This window comes from Psammomys obesus, unplaced genomic scaffold, assembly GCF_907164565.1.
Source record: "Psammomys obesus unplaced genomic scaffold, mPsaObe1.curated_primary_1811, whole genome shotgun sequence".
NCBI lineage: Eukaryota > Metazoa > Chordata > Mammalia > Rodentia > Muridae > Psammomys > Psammomys obesus.
In genome coordinates, this window is record NW_026586550.1 from 5,530,760 (window position 1) to 5,555,380 (window position 24,621).

At 37.1% G+C, this 24,621-nt stretch overlaps 1 protein-coding gene across 2 annotated transcripts in view; it reads left to right on the forward strand.

Annotated features, from left to right (window-relative positions):
• The window catches only part of Exoc4 (exocyst complex component 4), an 824,181-nt gene that overhangs the window by 240,632 nt on the left and 558,928 nt on the right, over nt 1–24,621 (forward strand). For both annotated transcript variants that reach the window (XM_055602012.1, XM_055602013.1), the window contains exon 9: nt 1,835–1,923. In XM_055602012.1, coding sequence (XP_055457987.1) covers nt 1,835–1,923 — 89 coding nt within the window. The remainder of the gene's footprint in view (nt 1–1,834; nt 1,924–24,621) is intronic.

Genomic DNA, 24,621 nt, shown 5'->3' on the forward strand with positions numbered 1-24,621 from the left:
ATAAAATCTAAGCAGTAAGCCCTTCTAAGCTTATTAGACAAAGCAGTCTTCAGGGTTTTCACATGCCGTGCTTTAAGCCATCACAGTCTTCACCCCAGACCATGCAATCACTTTCAGTCATTTAGCATTGGGTAAACTGTGAGATAAGAGTATGGGGAAAACAAAGCCCCTAATTTCTAAAAAAACAAAAAAACAAAAAAACAAAACAAAACCAAAACAACCCAAGTTAATTTAAATAATTGTTTATTACTGGGGAGTAATAAAACTCATCAGTGTCCCATAATTGGGACAATTCTGCTCAGTTTTAACTTGGTTCCACTGTTAATGAGCCATACAGGCTTGAGTAGCTCTTATGTTTGAGCATGCCTCAATGCCTTTGGCTTTAAAATAAGGAGGTAAGACTGAAGAATCTCTCATGCCTCTTTTACTATAAAATTATCTCAGTCTATGACTTGGTATAATCATGAAGAGAATTCATGAGTAGAAAGTCTATCAAGTCAGAAAGTTTTCAGATTGTGGAGAGCTGTAATATGTTCCTATTGAAGCTGTGGAGGGATTTATTACCCTCTTAATTGCCCTTAGCCAAGGTTAATTGTTTTTAAGTTCTCTTTTATTGTATAAAGTATATTTTTTTATTCTTTGCTTGAGACTTTGTTTTATCCTTTGCCTTTCCTGATCAATAGCTGTCAGCATGCTTTTGGAGGTCAGTGGCTTCTTTTCTGCACTTGACTGGCAGGTGGCACTTTTGAAGTACTGCACACATTGCCTTCCTTCTGGCTCTTTATGCCTCTCAGTTCTTGGTGGGGTACAGAGAGCACATCAAGTAACTGAAGTGTTTCCTTCACACGCTGCTACTCATCTTGGTATTCATCTTCCTTGTCAAGGACTGGATAAAAGTGACATGATTAAGAAAATGATGCTGCCTTTTTGTTGCCAGTTACTGACCCCATGGATTCTGCAGCTCTGTCCTGATGCTGTTGACCTTTAGAGGCAACATTCTTAGAAGAGTTCTTCTTTTGTCAGCTTCTGATTCTGGCTTTGAAAATATCAGATTTGAAATGGAATCTGTTACTCATCAAAGGAGTTGCTACTTGATATAGTCATAATTTTACTTGGTTTTATTCATACCTATAAAGTATTCTATGTGACTGATTTGTTTTGTGTTTCTTATTTTAGCTTTTAAGACCCATTCTTTACTGTAAATCTATTTTCCATGTTTTTGACCTTTATAACCTGTTCCTGGAGGATATTTAAATGATGCTGTTGTTAGGCCAAAAACTAGCAGCCATTTGGAAAGTCTTTTAAGAACATTTATAGAGAGACCAGTGATACCTTGCTGCCTTGATAGCACTGTTCATTTGTAGAATCTTATGTGCACTAGTAGTTTAACTCTGATAGTCAAGAAGAGAAATGCTCTGAATAGCCAGTGTGTTTGCTGAGGTAGCAACCTGTCAGTGGTGGGTTTTGATTTGGGGAATAGCATAATTAGAATGACTTTGTAGGATACACTTTTGCTGTATATGAAGACATGTTGGCAGATGATGACACAACAATGATGATAATGATCTATAGGCAACTTTAAGTGGATGTATGTCAGAATTATTCTTAACAATAAGGACAATATCCAAATACTATTGTAGAGGAACACTAGCCAGGGCATTGTTTATAAACAAGGTTTGGCAGCTCTCCCTGGCCTTTACATGGTATAGCCAAAGTGTTGTCATTTCTATACACCAGGAAATGTTAGACCAGAATAGAATAGGATATTTTGGGAGCATGTGGATAGATGTCACCTATGTGGCTTAACCATGTGGTATTGTATGTTGTGTTTTAGGTTCGAATCCTCCTCCCATGCTATCAGCATGAGTGCCTATCTGCGAGAACAGAGAAGGGAGCTCTACAGTCGAAGTGGAGAACTTCAAGGTAGGTCATTGAACTTCTCTAGAATAGCAATTTTCTGGAAGACAGTCTACAAAACTGTGTATAGCATGCAGGTTTATGTTCTACATCTGCAAAGTTCTTAGCTAACAAATTTTAGTGAATTGGTAATCTTTTTCCAATATAATTTCCCAATATTTGCTGTCAAGCTTCTAAAAATAATACTAAAACTAAAGAATGCACTGCCATTGAAGTGGAAATTATAAGTAGATTGATAAGGCCACCCTGAATCCAGTCATGGTTAAGCAGGATGCTAGTCTTTTATGGTGGTCACTGTGGTTGTCCTTTCACTTATTATTTTTGAAGCCTTCTGAAGTATGGCAGGTAGAAAAGGGGAAGGTCAGCCTCTGTTAAGAAAAAACTACATGGATTCTTCTGGATAGTGTGGTTTAAACATTATAAATTGACACATAGAATACTTGGAACCCATTGTGGTTAATGAGGCTTAATTTTCAGAGAAAAATACTTTGAAAATATATTATAATTTAAATAAAAAAAATTGAGGCAATGACATTTCCTTTTGTGAAAAAAATAGATACTGTCTTAGGGTTTTTGTTGCTGTAAAGAGAAACCTTGACCATGGCAACTCTTACAGAGGAAAATGTTTAATTGGGTATAGCTTGCGTATTCAGAGGCTTAGTTCTTTGTCATCATGCCAGGAAGATATTGTGCTAAAGAGGAGCTCTACATCTAGATCAGCACCCAGCAGGAACACACACACACACACACACACACACACACACACACGACCTAGATTCAGCATCTGAAATCCCAAAACCAAGCCACAGTGACAAACTTTTTCCAACAAGAGCTGACATACTCCACTTTCTTATCCCACTTATTCTTATCAAGTAGTAATAATACTCCCTAACAATCAAGCATTGAAGTATGAAATATATCAGCCTATGGGGCCATTCTTATTCAAACTACCACACTAACCATGGTAAATGCAGTCTATGAAGAAAGGTTTGTGAGGGGTTCCTAAGCATTGTAGTAGGTGTTGGAAAAAATGGAAGCTAAATACAAAGAAATTTATGATGCAGATTTAAGATCCAGGTAAGAAAGTGAAACATATGTGCACATGCCTATATGTACAGTCATCCTGTCACATGACTACATTCTTTATATAGTTGCATTTATACTGAACATATATATATGTTTTTTTGTCATAGCCTGAAACCTACAATAAGGCAACTATTACTATAGCATTTATATTAATTATAAAATAAGAATGATTTACATAGAAGAGTGGATGTTTATAATTTATGTGAGATCCTATAATTTTTTATGTAAAAGATATGAATATACATGTGTATTATTATCCATGGGGGATGATCATACACATACCCTAAACAGATACCTCAAGAATAGCATGGGGATATATATACTAACAACTCAGTAGGTTATATGCATAGAATTGGTAGAAGAGTTCAGAGAATGGGGTGACTGTTTTAGAATACTGGACTTAAAGAGAGATGGATATGAATACTTCTATTCATGCATTGGCTACTTTGATTTTTCTGCTGTGACTAGTCTACACAGTTACTTAGTTGTTCAGACACTCATTGTTCCTTGTTAGAACAGTATGTAATAATAAGTCAGCCTTTCTGATTTTTAATATTATTTCCTACTCATCCTATCTCCACCTTTATTACTGCCCCATTAACTCATAAAGTTGTTCAAAAATCTTTGCTGTGCTGTCTTCTATCTTATCATGGTAATTGTTCTGTGAGTGTACTAACCACAACTAAAAGTCTAGAAACAGGTTCTATGAGCATTAGCATGAGATTGGCATAGCAACATTTATTTATCTACCATTGTGTTATAATCCTGTTATGCTTCTTGGAGAAGTATAGGTTAGATAGGACTTGAACAAAAGCAGAAATGATCCTTTTTGTCAGGCAGGGAGTAGAGGACAATGTGGACTCCAGCTTTAGAAGTTTGCTGCTTCCCAGGAGAAAGGGGGTAGGTACACTGCAAACGGTAGGATGGAATGAAAGTAATAGTAACATGGACTTGCAGTGGTTGCCATTCCATGTGAACTGTCCCTGTTTGTGTGTGTGTGTGTGTGCATGCGTGTATGTTTAAATTTGCCCCTATAGTTTTTCTGCATCTGCCTTATAGTAGATGTTTTTAACAGTTACAAGCCTTTCCCCCAAAGTTAATTACTGATTATTTAATTTTTTAAAAACATGAATAAATATTTCAAAGCACAGGCAGTTTTAGGTTCACTCCGAAGTTGAGTAAGAATTCCAGAGCGTGTGTAGGATCTCTGTCCTCAGCACAGTCTCCTCTAACATCATCCCTGTACCTGACAGAACCACTCACCTAGCACTTCTAGGTAAATCAACTTTTAGATGCAATCAGTGGGCAGCTGTGGGCCTGTCACTCTGGTTTAAGTGTTAGTATGATCAGTGGCTAGTACCACCTAGTATTTCTTAGACAGTAAGATAGTAACAAGTCCAGTTTGTAACTTTGAGGAGTGGTTTTTCAGTTCCCTTCTGTGGGCCATTATCTCTTGGGAAACAGCATAGATGCAGTGCAGAGTAGCCAGTTCTGGGCTTATTCTCGACCTCCAAAATCTAGCTCTAAATAACCAGAGGTAAGTTATTCCTCTTTGTTTTTCCCCCTTTAATGGTGGTTCCCGTAAAGAGGCTGTGAAAATTTGGCGCTAAAGATAGTGCTTAAGGAAGTATTTAATATATTGTTAATGGGGTGTCTTCTTTCTCTCCTGTAATGTTTTTTGTGGTACCATGACAGCGAATCAGCCTCTCTCTCTCTCTCTCTCTCTCTCTCTCTCTGTCTCTGTCACTTTCTCCTCCTCCTCTCTCTCTCTCTTTTTCTCTTTCTCTCTCTGTCTCTCTCTCTCTCGCGCACACACACACACACACACACAGGTATGGAGGGAGGGTGTTGTTGTGAGAAAGAGAGAAAGAGAGAGAGAGAGATTCTATTTTTCCTTTCTCTTCTTTTTTAGGCTAAATCCAACTTGATTGTGAGGTCAACTTATTTGTTACTTAGTCATTCTCATGAGCTTCCTTGCCTTTCCTCTACCCCGCAGTCTGGTGCAGACACATATGCACTTGGGTTTTGACCTTAGGAGTTGCTGCTTTCCTGCTACATTTTTCTCTCACGTTCTCTTTGCGAGTGTTCTGTAGTATGCTATGGGCTAGTGCTCACTTGCAAGAGTTTATGACAAAGCTGTAAGCTCCATGCATGAGACTGACTGGTGGTTTTCCTAGTGCTTCTTACAGTGCTTGTTAGGGCAGATGTGCCCTCAGTACTGGTTGCCTGGGACAGAATGGATGGGGACAGTTCAGGTATGAGATAGGATAGAGATCACCTTGCTGGGAGGAGGAGCCCTAACAGGAGGTGTGGCCACTGACTGTCTTTATCTTTCAAGTAGGTTTGCATGCTTTTCTAAGTTTAAGGAGGAGAGAACATACATGAATTTCTGTTCTCTGTAATAACCTTACACATAAACTTTATTAAGCAGAAAACTTGTTCTTGAGTTATGAGCTTTAGGGTGAAACTGCTGTACATAAGTCAGGTAAAAAAGAGAAATAACTAAGTTACAAAACAAACAAAGATAGGAAGTGGATGAATCATATCATTCCCATCCTTTAAAACATTTACTGAAATACTGGACTTTCTACTGGAAGTCTATTTTGATAAGTGTGTTCAGCATGATTTTAGGAATGTCTTTGGTTGTTAGCAAATGCTTCATGTTCGTGTTAGCCATTAAAAAGTACTGTAGTATGAACACTTCATGTATTTGGTTACTTGGTGAGGCGGTGAATCAGCTGATTTCTTTTGTAAAGGTTTGATGGTGTTTGCTTCAGGAGCAAAAGTTTCTCTGAGAGCTTTTAACATTTCAGTAGGAAAAAAAATCGCACCTAATCTTTGCTTTTAAATAGCTGTTTCTTTTCAGTTATTCCTTAATATGACTGTTCAAAGAACCACATTGCACTCTTGAAAAAGCCTAATGAATAGTTCAGTCAAATTATAATACTGGCCAAGATTTCTGTCTCTTCTTTTAAGGCCACATAGCTGCAGACTTCTCCTCCCAGTGGCTTGGTTCATATGGCCAGCTTTTCCTTCTGTTGGAGGGGAGCTGCAAAGAAACCCACCATAAAGACCGTCAAAGTCACATTAAAAAATTCAAGTTTTACAAAGTTAAGTTCTTGCCAATATGTGATTTATCATGCAATTAAAAATGTTGCTCAGACTAACAGTGCACTAGGGGGAAAATGAATTTAAAAATGAGATTTCTTTGGTATTATCAGCCCATCTCAATTGGCTCTTACTGTTAAGGTACAGATGGTTCATTATATAGTCTGCCTTTGGCAGTCAGGACTGAGGAGGTGGGGGTGCTACTTCAAAGTATGTGATATAACAGGTGGAAATCTAGCTTGTGTATGTGTCTACGTTAATGACTGGCTTCCTGTTGTTCTGAGCCTCTCTCCTGCTTCATTGTACAGCTTAGACAGCATTGTTGTTGGTAAAGATGAATATTAGTTGTAATGAACATTTACTTTAAATATAGCTTCTCTGTTTTAATGTATAAGTGTGCAGAATAACATAATTGATAAATACATTACCTTGTGAAGGTTGGGGAAATCAAAATACTGCTACTCATGAGTAAATAGCTCTTAGTTTAATCGCTTCAACTGTGCCTCTGCTTTCTGATATAACAAATAAAGCTCTTGAATTCTGGCTACTTTAAGCAGGTCTTAGAAGTTTATATTGTGGGAAATTAGATTAACTATCAATTTAAATTAAAGTAGTGCTTTGAGTGTTAGCACCTTGGAGGCATTGCTTCTGCTTCATGACTCAAGCTCTCAACTCTAGCCCATTGAGCTGATGGCTTCCCAGGTCACATTGACTTCCATTATGGTGGACTCTTGTGTTCATCTTCTGCATTTGTCTTGTTCTTTCAGCTGCTGCTTGCCTCTGGCTCCTCGTGCTTTTCTGAGGGTTCTCATGTACTTGTTTTCTCAGTGTTTGGCTCTGGGATTTCCACTCTGCTCACTATATAGCTCTCCCTAGTTGCCATCGGTCCAGACAGAGCTTTGCTTAGTACCTAGGAACAGCAGACTTCTACATCTGTTGCATTTTTGATTCCTGATCTCTAGCTTCCTGCCCCTCATCCTGTGATTATTTAGCACAACATTTAAAACATTTCTGATGTGATACTATTCTTTGGCATGCCTTCTTTACTTTTAACCTGTCAGTCTACACCTCCTTCCATGCACAGTGCAAAACTTACTAGTTATTGTTGTGTTGGAGTGCCCAAAATGAAACTTGGATTAAATTGGGCTCTTTAAAATACAGCATTAAAACTTGTGGTGTGGAACATGTATTTAGCATGTGCAAGCATACACAGTTGTATGTGTGCTCTTTTAATAATCTGCTTCCAAATATATACAAATTATTGTGAAGACAGTCTTTATCTTTATTTTCTTGTTTGTAGGCCTTAGTAAACCTATTTGAGAAATTCTTATAAAGGGTTTAATAAAGCATAATCAGAATCCTGTGATTTATCTTCCTTCAGTTTTCATGATAATAAGACTCATGAATTGGTAGAGTTTTAATGGCCATTGATTCAAGTAGAAATGTATATTCTGTTTTGATTTCAGTGTCTTTTCTGTCTTGGCTATTTAGGTTCATGTTTGTGCTCAGTGGATTTTATCTTTGGAATGCCAACTTTATTTCTATCAGTTTAATGAGTGGCATTTCTGTAGCCTTGACAGCAAAAGACTCTTTAAAGCTCAAAATACTGGAGAATTGGCGTCTTGTAGTGAATACGGAAGTACTATTATCAGAGGAAACTGGGCTTTGATTGACTTGGACTTTCTGAGGGGTTATTGGTGACTGGAGTTGTGAATACCTAAGTACATTATGTATAAATTACTTGCAGGTGCCTTGCCTTCAAGGAAGACAACATTTGACATGCATTAACCATGGGGTGATTATCTTTTTTAGAAAAGGAGTGATAATGGCAACCACTGAAGTTGCAAGCTGCCCTTTATTGAAGCACTTAATCACATGTCATGCATGTCTGTGCACATTTTCAGGTAGAGTGAGTATATATTTAGTGCAGTGACTTTATGCTCATACTACACGTTTTCTCCAGTCTTAAACACAAGAGGCACCAGTAGAACTTCATTTCCTGAAATTTGCTTAGGAAATTCTTTGCAGTCTTTTAAATTTTGCTTAATGACTTTGTTAGTAACTAACAATATGCAGAGCACATGAAAAGAAGGTATTTTTTCTTTTTAAAATTACATATAATTATTTCAGAATAACTTTTATATAATCTCTTATGTTTTATCCTGCAATGTACTAAAAAACTGGATTCCCCTTTCTATCTTATATCCTTAGTTTTAAAGAGAACTACGTATGAAAAGTGATTTAAAAAGAACTTACTTATGGTAAGATTTGTCAAACAGTAAACTTATAATAGAGTTTTTATTATATTAATTTGTATGCATATTAATTTTTTCATCTGTTTCTAAGAAGTAGTAATTAATAAATATACTTTTCTCACGTTATGAACAGACTTAAGGCACTGTGTGAAATCATCTAGAAAATAATATTTTATTTCAAATTCTTATTAGGTTTACCTAATGTGTTAGCCTCTATATGTAATAGAGAAATTTATTTTATTTAAAAATGCTTGACAGTTTTGAAGTTAATTTAAAACATTGATTTTTTTTTTTTCTTGAAAGGCTCTGCATTCATATGGTTTTCTATTTATACCAGGATGGGTGTGGATGGGGATCACTGTTGAATCATGTCAAAGAGACTGGAATCCATGAGAATATGAATTAGAAGGTAGAAGACAGGCATCATAATGTGATGCTAATAACCTTGCTTCTTATAAGAACTTTCATCATTATGAACAGCCTTGTTAAAGACATTCCATTGTATTCATCAACTTATGAGAGAAGTAGAGATGTTGTTAATGTATCTGAGTTTAAAAGCCATATAAGTGCATTTATACCATACCTTAATGTCTTATTTTTTTTATGCAATTATATAAAAAAAATAAGTTCTGTTGTGGTCTATCATGATGGATTTTTTAAAAAAAGATAAAAACAAATACTCTAATCCAATCATCTTGGCTATTATTAAGGCTCTGCATGGGCTTAATAGCTCTACATAGCTCACACTGGCTTTGAGTTTATGTTGTTGTGCCTCTGCCTCCTCCGGGTTGATATAATAGGTGTCCATCATCTCATGCTTGGCTTCATCTTCCTATACTTGAGTAGTTTATTTACTGCAGCTCACATTGAGTTGAGCATTTTTAGAAAACAGAAAAGACCATAATTATTATGTCAGATAGTGAATAAAGTATTTATTAGAAACTCATGAGAATGGTCAATAGCAAGCTTATGGTTGTCTCGTAGGACATAACTCATAGGACCATTGTACATTTTCAAAATGAGAAAAAAATTTTTATGTATAAGGAAGAAATTATTTTATAAAGTAATGTATTAACAAAATAAAAAAAATGATACTAATATGCAGGTATTATCTATCATGTCTAGAAAATAAAATAATAGTGTTTAGTCTTAACAGAGTTTCACAGCTCACTGGCTAGTGCTCTTCAGGACTGTTCTTAGATGTAGAACCCTTCTCTTTAAGTTTGATTCCATAGTTAAGGAGAAGAAATTATAGTGGAAATAGGTTGATAAGAAGGACTTAAATCCACTGGCCCACCTGCCTAGGCATTTTTTCCCCTTTTTCATTCTGGGTACCTGTAGGATCATTAACAGCCTTTATAGTTGTTCAGAAGCTGATAAATCACCACTCACATTTAATACAACAGAGAGGTGGCATTACAAATTGGTAAAAAACAGTTGAATCAACAAAGGTGGTGTGATAATTGATTATGCATATAGGAAAGGAGAAAATAAAATTGGATTTGTTCCTTGTACCATTTAGAAAAATAAGATTTTTATGGATTGAGAACTCAAATATGAAAGGTAAAATGTATTGAGAAGACTGTTTATAGCAGTACTGTTTATATAGAAAAAACCTAGAAACAGCTCTCGTGTTCATAAACAGGATGATGGTTATATAAAGTGCAGTGAGTGCTGTGTAGTGATGAAAGTGAATGAACTATTCTACATTGACTTAGTTATAATCAGCCACATAAGAAAACCCTTTCCCTGTTCTATCTCTCTCTCTCTCTCTGCCTCTGTTTGCCTTTCATCCAAATATGATAGATACATAATTTCATTTTGATGCCTGTCAGAGAGAAGCAGAAATGAAGAGTATGTTATTTAGGTACCCAACTTTTAGTAATAAAATGTGAAGAAGTTAAGCTAAGGAGTCACACAAGAGACTAAGCAAAGCTTTCCACTGCAGCTCATGGTCTGTCTCAATAATAGCCTTGCTAGCTTTTTTATTCTTTTTTTGTTTGCTGCAAATAGAATATACACTATTGTATATGCTATATATCTCATGTAAAGCAAAAGAATAAGCAGGTAATTAAAAGGTGTCTTTTAAGGCTCTAATGCAACATCACATCTAATTTGATGTTTCCATGAGAAAATCTAGATAAAATTTGGACTTTCCTGAAAGTAGGAAGGGTTTTTTGGCCTGTACCATCCCATTGAAACCTCATTTTCCCCACACATGTGTGACTTCCTTCTGAGCTCTTAGCTAATCTAACTAGCTCACCAGAAGCTGTTTGTGTTAGGTACTTGCCCTCTTGATTCACCTGTGTTCCTCCCCCTAATTGCTCCACTGTGTAATGGTTAGCAAGCTAGTTATGGTTAGACTGAGCTAGTCTGCCTTTGTTTCTTATCTTTTCCATACCTGTGTATTTATTGATCATGTACAACTTTGTGACATGTTTACTTCTGCTAGGTACTTTACTAGACTTCAGGATACAATAATGAGTTCAACCAGTTTTATGTTTGAAGTGCAAAAGAAAAGAAAGAGACTTTAGGCAACCCAGATTGACATTTAACAGCCAGCATTGTTTTTCCTTGGTACTGTTCTCATATAGTCCCTGAATTTTACATAATTGTGGGGCTACATAGAATAGTAGAATTCCAAACATTGCCTGGAGCCAGCCACAGGCTTGCCATAGAGTATGAGAAAAAAAAAAAAAAATTGTGCGTTACTTCAGGCTACACATGTTAAAGGAAGGATCGGCCTCTCCTCTTGCGGCCTAGCATGTTTGTGAAAACATGCTTATATTGGAATGTGGTGAGTAGTTTCTTAGATAATGCAAATGAGACAGGATCATAGAGCTAAAAAAATAGAAAGAGCTCAGGTCTATCATTCCCTGCAGTGCCACCCGCTGAGGACTACCTGGGCCAGAACTACCATCTCACCCCAGTGAGGATAAATTCTCTGTGTTAAAACTCTACGTTTAAATTTTTTTATTATTACTTCCAGTCCTACTTAGACTCTAATAAGGTTCTCATACAAAAAAAGTAGTGGCAGCATTGCGATACACTGGATGGAATTGTAAGTATGCATATGCAAAGCCTAGAGAAGGCAGAGAGCCTGCCATGCATATGGAGGACTTTTCAGATGAGAAGGGACAGGCATTTCATCTGCTGGGCAGATCATGAATAAATATATGAAAGGGTTTGAGAGCTGAAGCTATTCTTTTCTAATCTGAATTTAGAATGTAACTAATAGTTTTTTTCTATTAATTAGGGAGCTCTGTTTGTATATAGTGACTTATACTGATTCTAGTTTGTTACTTTAGGGAAACAGATTATGCAGAGGACACCAAAGTAGTTGCCGCTGTGCGTTCTAACCATCCAGGAAATTATGAAACACTTCTGTAGTAGTGATGAGAAAGGCTATTAGCATGTGGAAAATGCTAAATATAATCACTCACTCAATTCTTTGAATGTTGTTCAGGTTTTATGAAGACCCTTATAGGAAAGTAGCATTTTTATATATGCAACCATTACAGTGTGTTCTATGAGACTGTGTATGCTAGATGAAGCTGGGCTGGACATATGGGGAGGGAACATATCATGAAGAATCAGCCTAATCTATTTCTAAAGCACCTTGATTTAAAAATAGAATGTTCAGTTAAGTTACAAGTGGTCGTGCCAGCTTGGTTTTATATAGAAATTTCAGAATTTTTCATGTTCACATCTGATTTCCAGCTTGTGATTGTGGTGTGAATGAAAATATGCGTCAAGTTACTTTTGGCTTCCCCACAAATTTAAACTCAAAAAGCCATATTACAGTAATATATGATAGTATGAACGCTACATGAATATTGTAATAGTCATAATATAGGATGTTCATTCCTAGAATTGCGATGACATCTACTGTATTGCAGCCAGTTTATTTGCATATTCATGCCCACTTAGCTCAAATAAGTCCCTGTTTGTTTGCACATTAATGTCTGGTTTCTGCATCAGTTAACTCATTTACATATCCCTGTTCAGTTGGTTAGTGATGTTCATGTTTGGAACATTGGTGTAGTTCTGTGCCTTGAGTGACTTGGGGAATATTATGCTTTTACTGCATGGACCGATTGTCTTACATTTCTCCACTCTAGATTGCTTACTTGTTTGTAATATACTAACAACACGTACCTGCCCATTTTTTTATGGTTTGTATCAGTTGCCATTGACAGTAACAAGGTAGCATCAACATTTCTTGACCACCTCTTTTCGTGGCTTTATCCCTGGAGAGCTCCTTCTGTACTTCCTGCATAGGAGAGGTTAGAGGCACTGTGGAAGGCATACATTCAGACAGTCCCACTTCTAGTAAGTGTCATAATTTCCTTTACAGCACAACGGAGAAAAGACAATATTTTCTGGGAAAGTCATAGAAGACATTACAGAGGAAGAACTGTATTCCTAAGTTGGAAAATGAGTTAACCAAGTGACTAAGGGTATTTAGCTGACCAAGTGTAGTTAACCAGCCACACTATGGAGAGGATATCCTTGAGTACACAGATGTGGTGTACTGCCCATGTTGTTGATGTGAGTGTTTGAGGAAGATTGGACCTACATAAGGAAAAAGATGAGTAGACCTTAAAAGACCTGGTATAATATAAGAAAAAATTGAGATTTTCTCTTATGATAAATGATGATAAATCTCTGAGGACTCAATGTAGAAGAGCAATATAGTTAATTTTGCATTTTAGAAAAAGTGCTCTCATGTTTGTGTGGAGACAAAAGTCAGTGCAGTGAGAGTGGTGACAGTAACAAGGTGTGCTTTTTCTAGACAAGTGGGAAGAGGTTCAGAAGCTGATTTGAAAATGGAATCAGTTGGACATGGTATTCCTTGTTGTGTTTGAGCATGGCATACACATTTTGGCTCATTAGCAGTTTTCCAGTCTGATGACCTGGTTAGATATGATGTCATTTGTAAAACAGGAAAATGCAAATAAGGGAGTTCTCATTAAAATTTTATCTAGCTATCTGTCTGTCTGTATGTCTGTCTATCTATCTATCTGTTTGTCTGTCTGTCTACCTACCTACCTAGTATGTATGTATGTATGCTTGTAGTATCTGTGTTTGTGTATCCATGCCACAGCTATATGTAAATGAGTAGACAACTCTCAGGAATTGGTTCCCTCCTTCCACCATGTGGTATGTATGTCTGGTGATTTGTAGAGGTGGGGGTAGTATATTGAGCTCAGGTGTCAGATTTGGTTGCAAGTGCCTTTAACTGTTGAGCCATCTTGTTGGCCTGAGGGTAGTAGTTGTTAATGTGGTGTTAGATTCATGTGAAGATGGCAATGCTTCTCAGCTTGTTTAGAACTATCTAATCTAATTACTAGTCTGTTATTCCAGTTTTAACTGTTCAAATGTTCAAAAGGCCCTTAGCTGTTAGTGATTACCTTCACTATTTCACTTCCAAGAACATAGTGTGGGAGTTGTGCTATCATATCACCCTCTTCCTCCTTTTATTTTTAAATTGCAAATATTCTGTCTTTCTCTCTCTTGCTCTCTCTCTTTTTGGTACGCTTTGATTGGTCTATTAATTGTAGGATCAAATTTAATCTCTGAAATAGATAACTTTAAAATATTTTATTCCTAGATGGATTTTATTATGTTTTAAAATATAGCTACTAGTATTTTTCAGATAAGTTTCTCTGAAATCTTGTGCACATTACTTAACCAATTTTCTCACTTGAAAAAAAAAAAGTAAAATTATTCCTGCAAAGCTTGTTTATGTGGAAAGTTCCCGATTTTGGACTCTAAATCAGTTGTTTGTCTGCTCTTTAAATCAGCATCTTAGGACTAGTCAGAAGTCCAGAGTGTGGTTTTCTATTGCCTGGGTGATGGCCAATTACTTCTCTATTTTGCATCATTTTCTATAAAATCAAACCAGGGCCATAAAAGCAAGATTTTGAAATTGTTTTAAAACGAATTTCATAGATAAAACACCAGAGATAAATGGATGAATAGATGGTAGATAGGCGGGTGGATACAGATTTAGATATATAGAAAGGATAGATTAGGAGAGAGCTCTTATTTAACCATGAACAGAGAGAAATCTCGTAAGGTTAGAGACCCAGAAAAGAAAGCTAGTGGTGAAATTTCATTTTAAACCGAAGGCCTGAGAAACATGGGGGAGTGGTGTAAATTCCAGTGTAAGGTAGATGCCCCAGAGTGAGAGTGATGCAGGAGGAGCTTAGGTTCTCCTAAGGAAGAGAACTGAGAATGCCAGAATGGGTAGAAGCTCAGACATCCAAGCTCAAGCAGGAATGGTGCCCTGACCCTTTTACTCATTGTTCTGCTGTGGCCCTCTCTGGATTTGATGGTACCATGCTTAGGAACTTTTTCACATTGTAATTTCTTACAAAACTATTCTCATGAGCACTTCCAGGAATAATACTTTAGCAGCTATCTATCTATTACTTTAACACCAAAGTTAAAGTATTCGTGAGTCATGCAGTTGTATTTATAGCTAACTTGAGATGGAAGTTTGGAGTTAGCTTGGGAGGCAAACAAAATGTACATCATCCTTACAGCATGGTTGTTGAAGGAGGACTTATACAAGCAAAACTGTTAGTTGGACAAACCATTCACTCAGTTAGATTGTGTATACTCTGTAGATATGGGACTCTATTTGAGGACCGCTGATTCTATTCCTCTTGAACTTCTCATTAGTCACTGAACAGTTGTAATAATCTCTTAGCCTAAGGAGATTTTTAACACCTGAATTAGTGTATGACTTCAATCTTGTCTAAGACTTTTGAATCTGGTCAGTCAGTAGATATAGTATCTGTGTTGGAAATAAATTTGGTATAACTTATCATATGGACTTGAAATCCCATCTTGTTCACAGTAAGTCTGCTTGGATTTTTTTTTTTTTCCTTCTAATTTTCAGGACATTTGTTAAAAGTAGCCATATTGTCCCCTGGGGAAGAATTAGCTTATTATAAGTACTTTATGTTTTCTATATTTTTAAATGGTTTTTGAGTAGCTCAAAATATATTTGTAGCATTTTATACTTTGAGGTAAATAATTACTGAAAATATTTTATAAGTAATAATTTAATCAGGATAAATTTATCTGTAGTAAGCATACCATTTATGAGATGAATGCTTTCTTTTCTTACTTCCCATCTTTTAAACTTTTCTTGGTTGATACTACCATCATTTTATTATATTTCACTTCTTATTGAGACAAAATACTCACAGTAGTTATAGCCTATCCTACAAGAAAGGGATTTGTTGTGCCTCATCTGGTCAGTTCAATTTCGAATGTCAGTGTGTTCCTGATTTTTTTTCCTAATGCTGTCACTTTGTTTTTCTCTTTCTTTTCCTCTGTAGTAAAATAATATCTGTGTTTACTTAGCAAAAGGTCTGTGGGAGGTATTTGTTGTTATTTATATTATTTTTCCTTATTATGTAGTATTCCATTATATTATACTGCAGGAGAATTTATTCTCATTTTAATAGTGTTCTATTACTTCCACTGGGAGCTTCAGGTTAACCTGCTAATGAGAGCTTTGTATATCGTGTTCATTTCTCTTGGGTCCCTCCAGTAAAAGAACTGCTGAGTCACGAGAAAGGCATTGTTAAAGTTTAAAAAATACTAACATGTATTTACAAGTATAGACATTTCTCAGACATTCTGCATTTTTGTGCCAGGTGATGTTAGGTGTGGTGCATGTGCTGTCTCCTTTATGGATAGGCGTTCTTTTTTAAAGCACCTAAGCTACTCTCTTGTATTATTTCTTTCTCCCTCATTCTGACAAACCTTCCTTGGTAGAGCTATTTGCTTTTTAGACTATCAATTCACTGATTTCCAGGATATATTTTCATAATAAATAATTCTTAGATGAAGTCTTGTGTATATAGTTTTTAGTCAGCATTCTTGGTTTGCCATTGCTTGCTCAGTGACATACCATTTTGAATTATTTCTCTAATGCATATATACCATAGCTATCTCTACTGTTGGTGGGCAGACCCATGCCTTTGTGTAATTTCTTCCCCTGTGTTGGTGGAAATCTGTAACTGTGATAAATGGGCGGTCCCATTATTATCATACATTATATGGCAATAGTGTGGGAGGTTGTAATATTATTCAGAATTAACTAAAAGGGACATTATCATGTCTATAACTGGTTTTGTTATCAGGGATAGTTGAGGTTCCAGTTTTTGGTTTTTCGTCTCCCTAGTAAAACAGTTTTTAAAAGGACTTTGAAGAAAGCTCCAGCACAATTTTATTAGAGTTTAGAAGGAAAAATATCAGTATAAGCAAGTTTTAAATCCCAGCATCCTCTAGGATGGTGGGAGATGGAGGAAAATTCATGCCTTTATATTATCTGTGGCATTAAGAGAAACAGTGAGACTTCTAGAGTGTCAAGGAGAGCATACTTAGGAGTGCTGAGCTGCAGGTGTGGATTCTTTCAGAGGATTCACTATCCCAGACTCGTTTTATGTTTTAGGGCAGAGGATTGCACTAAGGTCCCATCAGTGAAACATTAAGAAAGGAATGAATAGCACTCAAGAATGGAAGTGGGCTAGTGGCTAAAGAAAGAGCCTCCATATCTCCAGATGTGTGGTGTATGGTATATAGCTTTTTATAGCCCCTGCCTCTCTTAGGCTTTTTCTATTCAAGCACATGTGTCTAGGGGCAGGGGTGGCATTCATAGTCAAACCCCACTGTACCTGACAACAAACTTGTCTAATTTTAATTATTCATGGCCTCCCTTGCTTGCTACTACCCCCAAATCTACACTTCTGTTAGTGTGTCCTCATTCATTAACTAGCCCTCACCAGTGGCTTTTGAGGCTGAAAGTCAACCTGGAGGAGCATCTCAACTCTTCCTCCCTTATCCTTCTCTGAATCCATCACCAGATCTCATTTTGTGAACCCAGATTGAGACTTTCTGTTCTTGGACTGGACATTGCAGTGATGATGAAGACCTCTGGCTAGCTGGGAGGGTTTCTCATGCTTTCTCTGTCAGTTCATGGTCTTGTAACATCCATTGCATCCCAGCTTCTTAGAAACAAGTGCTTTAGGTGAAGAACCTTCATCCTCAAATGAATCTACCCAGGGTACTGCTGCTATAATCATCATTGAGTTAGACTTATTTGAGTTCCATTATCTGCCTAACTTATTGTATCATCTGGTTTTATCAATACCCCTCCAGCTGTTCTTATTGAAAGTTAAGGCACATCTCATCCAGTGCATTTATATTTCACTGGCCAAGTCCCAGTGACATGTTACATTCATATCTATTTACAATAATCTTTGTGGTGATAGATAGAAGAGAGTACAAAGTGAATCCAAAAGGCTTCTGGACAGAAATGCCCAATATCCTGTGAAGGGAAACAGGAATACATCTAGGAGTGTCATCTGAGGGCTGCTCTTACTTGCTGGATTAAAAAAAAAAAAAAAGTCTTTCTCTTTTAGCAAAATATGGGAATTAAGCTATAGATACCAAAGGGTAAAATACCATCATCCCTGTGCTTTGGCCACATGAGGGTGTTGCTCCCTTTAGAAGTTAGGCTGACACTTATGGACGTCAGCTATTAGCACTTTCAACGGGATCTATTTACCTTAGACTTCATACCTGAGGATACAGTATTTACATTATTTCCATACCTTCTTTACCCAACACTGCAGCTACTACTGTGTCATCTCTATCAGGCCTTCTCAAATCCACAATCTCTTCTGTAATTTTTATTATTAATCTGTCTCTCTCTTGCTTGCTCGCTCATTCACACACACACAAACACACATACCTTTCTTATGGAGTGCTGTTAGTATTTCTTTCATGTATATTTGTTTAGGGCTGAACAGTTAGGATTGGGAGACCTATCAGGGTTCTTTCTCTAGAGAAGACTGATTCTCTCTTTCTCAGCAGTATTAACTCCCTCCCTGTAGCTAGTCATCAGGGTTTGGGGCCTTTGAAATTTCCCTCCATCAACATTGGTATGTTAACTAGTATGATCTTGTGTAGGCAGGTATGTTGTAGAGAGTTCATGGGTATGGAATTCATATCATGTCTAACAGACACTTGCAGCCATCATACTGGTCTTCTGATGCTTAAAATCTTTGTAACCTTCTTCTACTCTGTTCCTTGAGCCTTAGATGTAGGGTTGTATTATGCCCCGTTGGGGTTGGGCATTGCGTGGTCACTTACTCTTTCCATTTTGTCCAGGTGTAGATCTCTGTTATAGCCTCTGTGAGCTGTAAGATCTGTTTTTTTTGAAGAGTGAGGGCTGCACTTATTCAGGAAGTAGATGCTGCTCCCTTTTCTATTTCTTTAGGGTTATGTGGCTGTATGCGACTGCTTGTGGCTAGGGAGGCCAGAAGATGGTGTTGGATCCTGTTAGATAGAGTTACAGGCTGTTGTGAACTGCTGAAGTAGGTCCTGGGAAATGAATTTTAGTCGCTGTAAGAATATGAAGAGCTTTTAACCACTGAGCCATCTTGATTAATTTACCATGTGTCACTCAGTGACCTCCTAAATCTGACATAAAGTGTCTTCTTTTATTATCATTACATTTTAGGGAGAAAATCCTCCTCCCATAATAAATTAGTATCCATTGTAGTAATTATTATTCAATTAGTTATTTGAAATTATTTGTTTAAAGTATGTGTCTATTACTTATATTCTATGAAGCTATAGGCCAAGTCCTTGAGTTCCTTGTACAAACTTAACATCTAGTATATTAAACATCTTTGGTAAACTGACCTTCAACACATGAGAAGTTCAGCATTACACATTAACTAAATGACTAACCTGTACAGGATTATCAATCTTCTTTTTCTAATTTGCTAATAACACTTGTTAAGATATATGAACATATCAGATTAAATTATAGAAGGAGCAAGATAAGGAAAATTAATGTTATTTGAAAGAAGAGAATAAAATTACAGAGATGGGATTTTTAGTACACATATATAATTACTTTATTCTCATAACTGTTTTATCAGGTGAGTCTTATTTTCTCTCTCTCTCTCTCTCTTCTATTTTGTTTTTGTTTTTGTTTTTCTGGGTAACCTCAGGTGTGCTGGACTTGAGTTGTAGATTAGGTTGGATTAGATTAGATTAGGTTGAACTCACAGAGACCTGCCTGCCTCTACTGTCCAGAGTGCTGGGGTTACAGGCATGCCCCACTTTGCCCATCTTTATTTCTTCATTTTAATGGCTAAGAAAATCCATGGTAATCTGTGCCAGGTGAGTACTGCTCTCCTGGGAGCAGCACACCAGCTGGTGCACAGCAGGTTCCTGGGTTGGCAGATGTGCTGGTCTGCTGGACCTTTTCCCGGGATATACTGTGTGGCTTCAGTCTGTCCCCTTTTGCTTCCTTCCCTGTGGGGTTTTCTCCCGACAGGGACTCCCAGTCTCTGGTGACCTGGGATGCACAGTTCTGTCTGTGACAAATAGTTGGTGCATAGCAGGTCTCTGGGCTGGTGGCGTGCGCCCGCTGTTCCTTGGGACCTTTTCCAGGGCTATATTGGATTAACCTATTTCAGGTCCCCGTTTGCTTCCTTCCCTGTGGAGTTTTCTCCCGACAGGAGAAATGATGACCTGTCTCTGATGACCTGGGGTGCACTGCTGTGTCTGTGATGGAGAGTTGGGTGCACAGCAAGTCTCTGTGCTTGCAGCTGGAGTCCAGTTCAGTGCTGGCGACATGCACCCGCTATTACTTTTCCAGGGAAAGACTGGGTGACCGAAGGCCAGTCCCGTTTCCTTCCTTCCCTGTGGGTTTTTGTCATGACTGGGACTCCCAGTCTCTGGTGTTTTTGTGCCCACTGTTCAGCCTGGGAAGGTGATCGGGACACGCAGGCGTGTGGCTCTGGTCTGGTGACCTAGTGCCTGGGCGATTAGGGATTTCTTCCGGATTCTGGCTGGGTGACCTGAGAGTGGACCTGACTGATTCCCACACCGTGGGGTTTCCTCTCACCTGGGAAACATGATCACTGTTGTTTTAGGGCCCAGAGTTCAGTCTCTTGGTCACTGTACAGAAAATGTTGTCCTGCTCCTCAGACACAGTGTTCTCCTGTCGCCACCGCTATCTTGTCGAATTGAATCTTCTATTTTCAAATTAGAATTGACTAATCTTTTTTATCTTGTATAATTTATCTCAGAACTCTATTTTTTTTTTACCATATCCTTTAGAATAAATCATATCTACTTTCATGAAGTTTTTAAAATATAGGATAAATACATTTATCTGTGTTAGCCCCTGGAAAATATACATATGAGTTTATTTATATATAAAAATAGTATTTTTTACAACTTATTCCCATGTATATATTGTTTCCAGAATCTTCTGAAAGTCAGTGGGTTTGCTCTGAAGTCCTGGTATAAAACTAAGCTTCCAGCAGATGCTCTACAGTAACCACAGGGTTCATGTAAATTGTTACTAATTAAGATTCTCCATGTTTGAGCGCCACCATGGAGGTACATGGTACCTTACAGCAACAACATATAAACTAAAACTTGCAGAATGCAAGCCCCAGTCCAGGGAAAATGAAGTTATGTGTAGGTGGCTTGTTCCTATTGATGTAGACCAGCTGTGTTCTCTGATGACAAAAATGAGTCTTGACATTTTGGGTAATGAAATTCAGTTCAGCACCTCTTAGAGATATGCATGATAATAATACATTGTCAGTCAGAAGCAGATGGAAGGGAAGCACAAACCTTGTCTTATTAAAATAGTGTGATATGTGGACACTGCATGATCTCTGCTTTCTAGGGAGAAAGTATCAGGGGACCCTCTTTTTTAAATGATAGGGATAACTTTCTTCTCTAAGAAGGTGAGAAGACTTGCTTTTGGTGCATAACCTCTTTGACAGTTGTCTTTGTTCATGATTTCCAGTTTTGTGATTTGTTTTAGTGGGTACAGGGTAAAGCATGCAATCTCTGGAAAGGAGAGTCAGTGTTTTTGGCTTGACAGTATTAATGCAATCTTCTAGTTCATACCTTGTAAGCCCACTCATTATTTCCTCTGCATGTGTTTCTGTAGTTTAGCGGATTAGCTGCACTGTCTCTTCAAAGGCTATCCAATCAAGGAGGGGTTTTTAAAACCAGGGCGATTTATGACTGAGAATTAATTAGAGAAGCATTTTCATGCAAAACATCCAATTTTTTGATTAGCAGTGGAGCGGGGCCGCAATTAGCACTCTAGGAAGCTTAAATTTCCAGCTTTTTGATTCTCAGAAAATGAGATTATCAAACTAGGGTCAGACACTTAACAGCAAAGTGGGAGTGGGGGAGTGTGAAATTATATCTTCAAAAAAGATCTTTGATTTTTATTCTGAGATTGCTATTCAGGCAATAGAAAATTCATAAGAGGTAAAAGACAAGAAAATCGGAAAGTATAAGGTCTAAAGTTCTGCTTCTTCTGTGGGCAATTTGCTGTGCAGTGTCTGTAAATATTTGCGCAGAGTATGGCTAGATGACAACCAATAGCTTTTGTTCCTTCATTATTATTATTTAATCATCCTTTCATAAGTTTCTTATGGTATCCAGTGCCTGAACAAATATCTAAAATGATTATATACATTGGAGGGAGGCCAATTTTTTTTTGTGTGTGTGTGTGTTGTTGTTGTTGTTGTTTTCTATTAGAAATGACAGTTTTCTAAATGATGCCTTGTTAATTTAAGGATCTGATTTTTTGTTGGTGTTTTTAATTGTGTCAAATCACTTCTCAAGTGAGACATAGTGTAAGTAGTGAGATATGTCAGGCCATAGATTATGCTTACTGAGAAGTGACCTCTGTCAAGCCAGGTGCCTAAGTAGCGCTGCTTCAGACCAGTAAAATAAAGGTGCATTCTGTCATTACCATAATTGGTTTTTCCTAGAGAGGTGCACCATCATGAAAATTCATTTCTTCTATTAAATATTTGTCACTCTTTGTCTTAATTTATGCTTCTAATTTAAGTTGGAAAATAGAAGAATAATGTATCTTTTGTCTTAACCCAGTGTGGAGTTAAGACTCAAGTCTCTTTAATCATTAGGTTCTGAGCTCCTCAAAGAAATCCACTGTGCATTGCCTGTAGTTTTGGTACTCAATCATTTCTTTACTGCTCTGTCTTTGTATTTACCGTGATGTTCATCCTCTATAAGTAGTTTATAAAAACTACAGGCTATTCAGTGCACTTGTTGTGTGTGCTTTGTCCTATCAGGAGCTGTATTGCTTGCTTTGTCCTATCAGGAGCACCACTGACATTCTAGTTACATGGTAGAGCACTGGTAAAGAAGCCTTCCTTGCCCTGTGTGAGGATAGGGCTGAGCACTACTGGATCTCGCTCATCTGGTGTTATCCAAGTGTTGTTTTCTCTTTTTAAACAAAAGGAACTGTTGACAGACGCTACAGTTATTTAAAAAACCAGCTTGGTAAGCATATTCTAGACCACACTGACCGTGAATTGAAGAGACAGTCATACAGCTTTTACGTAATCAGAGATTTCTGCTGTTGTGATTTTTCTCCCTGAAACATCTCTGATTTAGGAACATGATTCGTTGATATAGTATTTTTACAATTTCACTGTTGATACTCAGCATTGTGTGTCATTCTTCCTCAGTTCTTGCCTTTTGTTGATGAAGAGTATCTGTCACTGGCAAGGTGAAAATTAGCTGCTTTTTAATCTTGGGAAAGAAGAACTGTTAGTCAGAGGCTGAAGAGTAGACATCATTGGATTTATGCCTGTCAGACTCAGTGTTCATGTTTGGATATGTTTATGAATGTGTGTGTTTTAGTGTTCAGTAAAATATTTGTTTAAAGTGTGTATAGTTTTATGCTTATAGCTATTTTCTTTGTTGAGGAATGACTGTATAATTCTAGTTCTATGGGGGAGGGGGACTTAAGTAGATGAATTAGAGATTCTTAAATTTTTAGTATATGTGCCAGTGTTAAAACTATCATGTAACCCTCGAAATCGTGATCCTCCTGCACTGCCTTCTTCAGCAAATCCTACTGGTGTGTGCCACCAAAACAGGCAAGGAGAATAACAGCACCAAAAAATCTGAGCACAGGGGTCTTTCCTGAGACTGATACTCCAACCAAGGATTATGCATGGAGATAACCTAAGACCCCTGCACAGATGTAGCCCATGGCAGTTCAGTTTCCAAGTGGGTTCCATTGTAATAGGAACAGGGACTGTCTCTGACATGAACTGATTGGCCTGCTCTTTAATTACCTCCCCCTGAGGGGGAAGCAGCATTACCAGGCCACAGAAGAAGACAATGCAGCCACTCCTGATGAGACCTAATTGGCTAGGATCGGAAGGAAGGAAAAGAAGACCTCCCCTATCAGAGGATTTGGGGAGGGGCATGCATACAGAGGTTGGAGGGAAGGGAGTGATTGGGATGGGAGGAAGGAGGGAACCACAGGGGGAATACAAAGTGAATAAAGTATAATTAATAAGGAATTAAAAACAATAGAAAACCAGGAAAAATCTTGAAAACTAAAAAAAAAAAAAAAAACAAAACAAAACAAAAAAAACTAACATGTAGCCTTCCAGGAGCTTGTGACTCTCTATAGTATTGGCAGGTTTGTTTATAAGAGGGAAGTATGTTGCTTTCATTAAGATTGAAAAATTATTTCATTATGTGTGTGTATGTGTATACGAACAAACATACAAATATACATGCAGTTTTTGTTTCCATATATTGTTATTACTTATAGAAGAAAACAAATAAGTTAAGTAAAATGCAAAATAAGATCAGTTAAAATTTTACGAACATTTAATAATATTAATATTAAAGGTAAACAGAAATGGTGGGATTTATTAAAGTCCAGAAAATTTAATCAAAATGATGTTATAATGAAAATGAATCAGTTTTAAAGAAAGAATAATTTATCATTAATGATGTAGGGAAACCAGGCTAGTCTAAACTTTTTTTTTCTTAATATGAAGTTTTAAAAACTACAGTTTGTCATAGCTTAGTTTATTAATTAATTAAGGACTTTGATTTGATTTAAGAGGCTTATAGTTATCAGTAAACACAATATCATGTGGAATTCTCAATGGTGATATGATGGTGATAGCTGATGTCCCGGCCATACATGTATATAATGTGTGTGGTGATGGATGATTGATGTGGATGAGTCTGCTTCAAAACATGCTAGTGATTAGTAGAAAGGAATGTTTTCAAACCTTTCAAGTTCATATAATTAACATTTAATAGTAATAGTCTAAGCATATATATCTTTAGATAGATAGATAGATAGATAGATAGATAGATAGATAGATAGATAGAT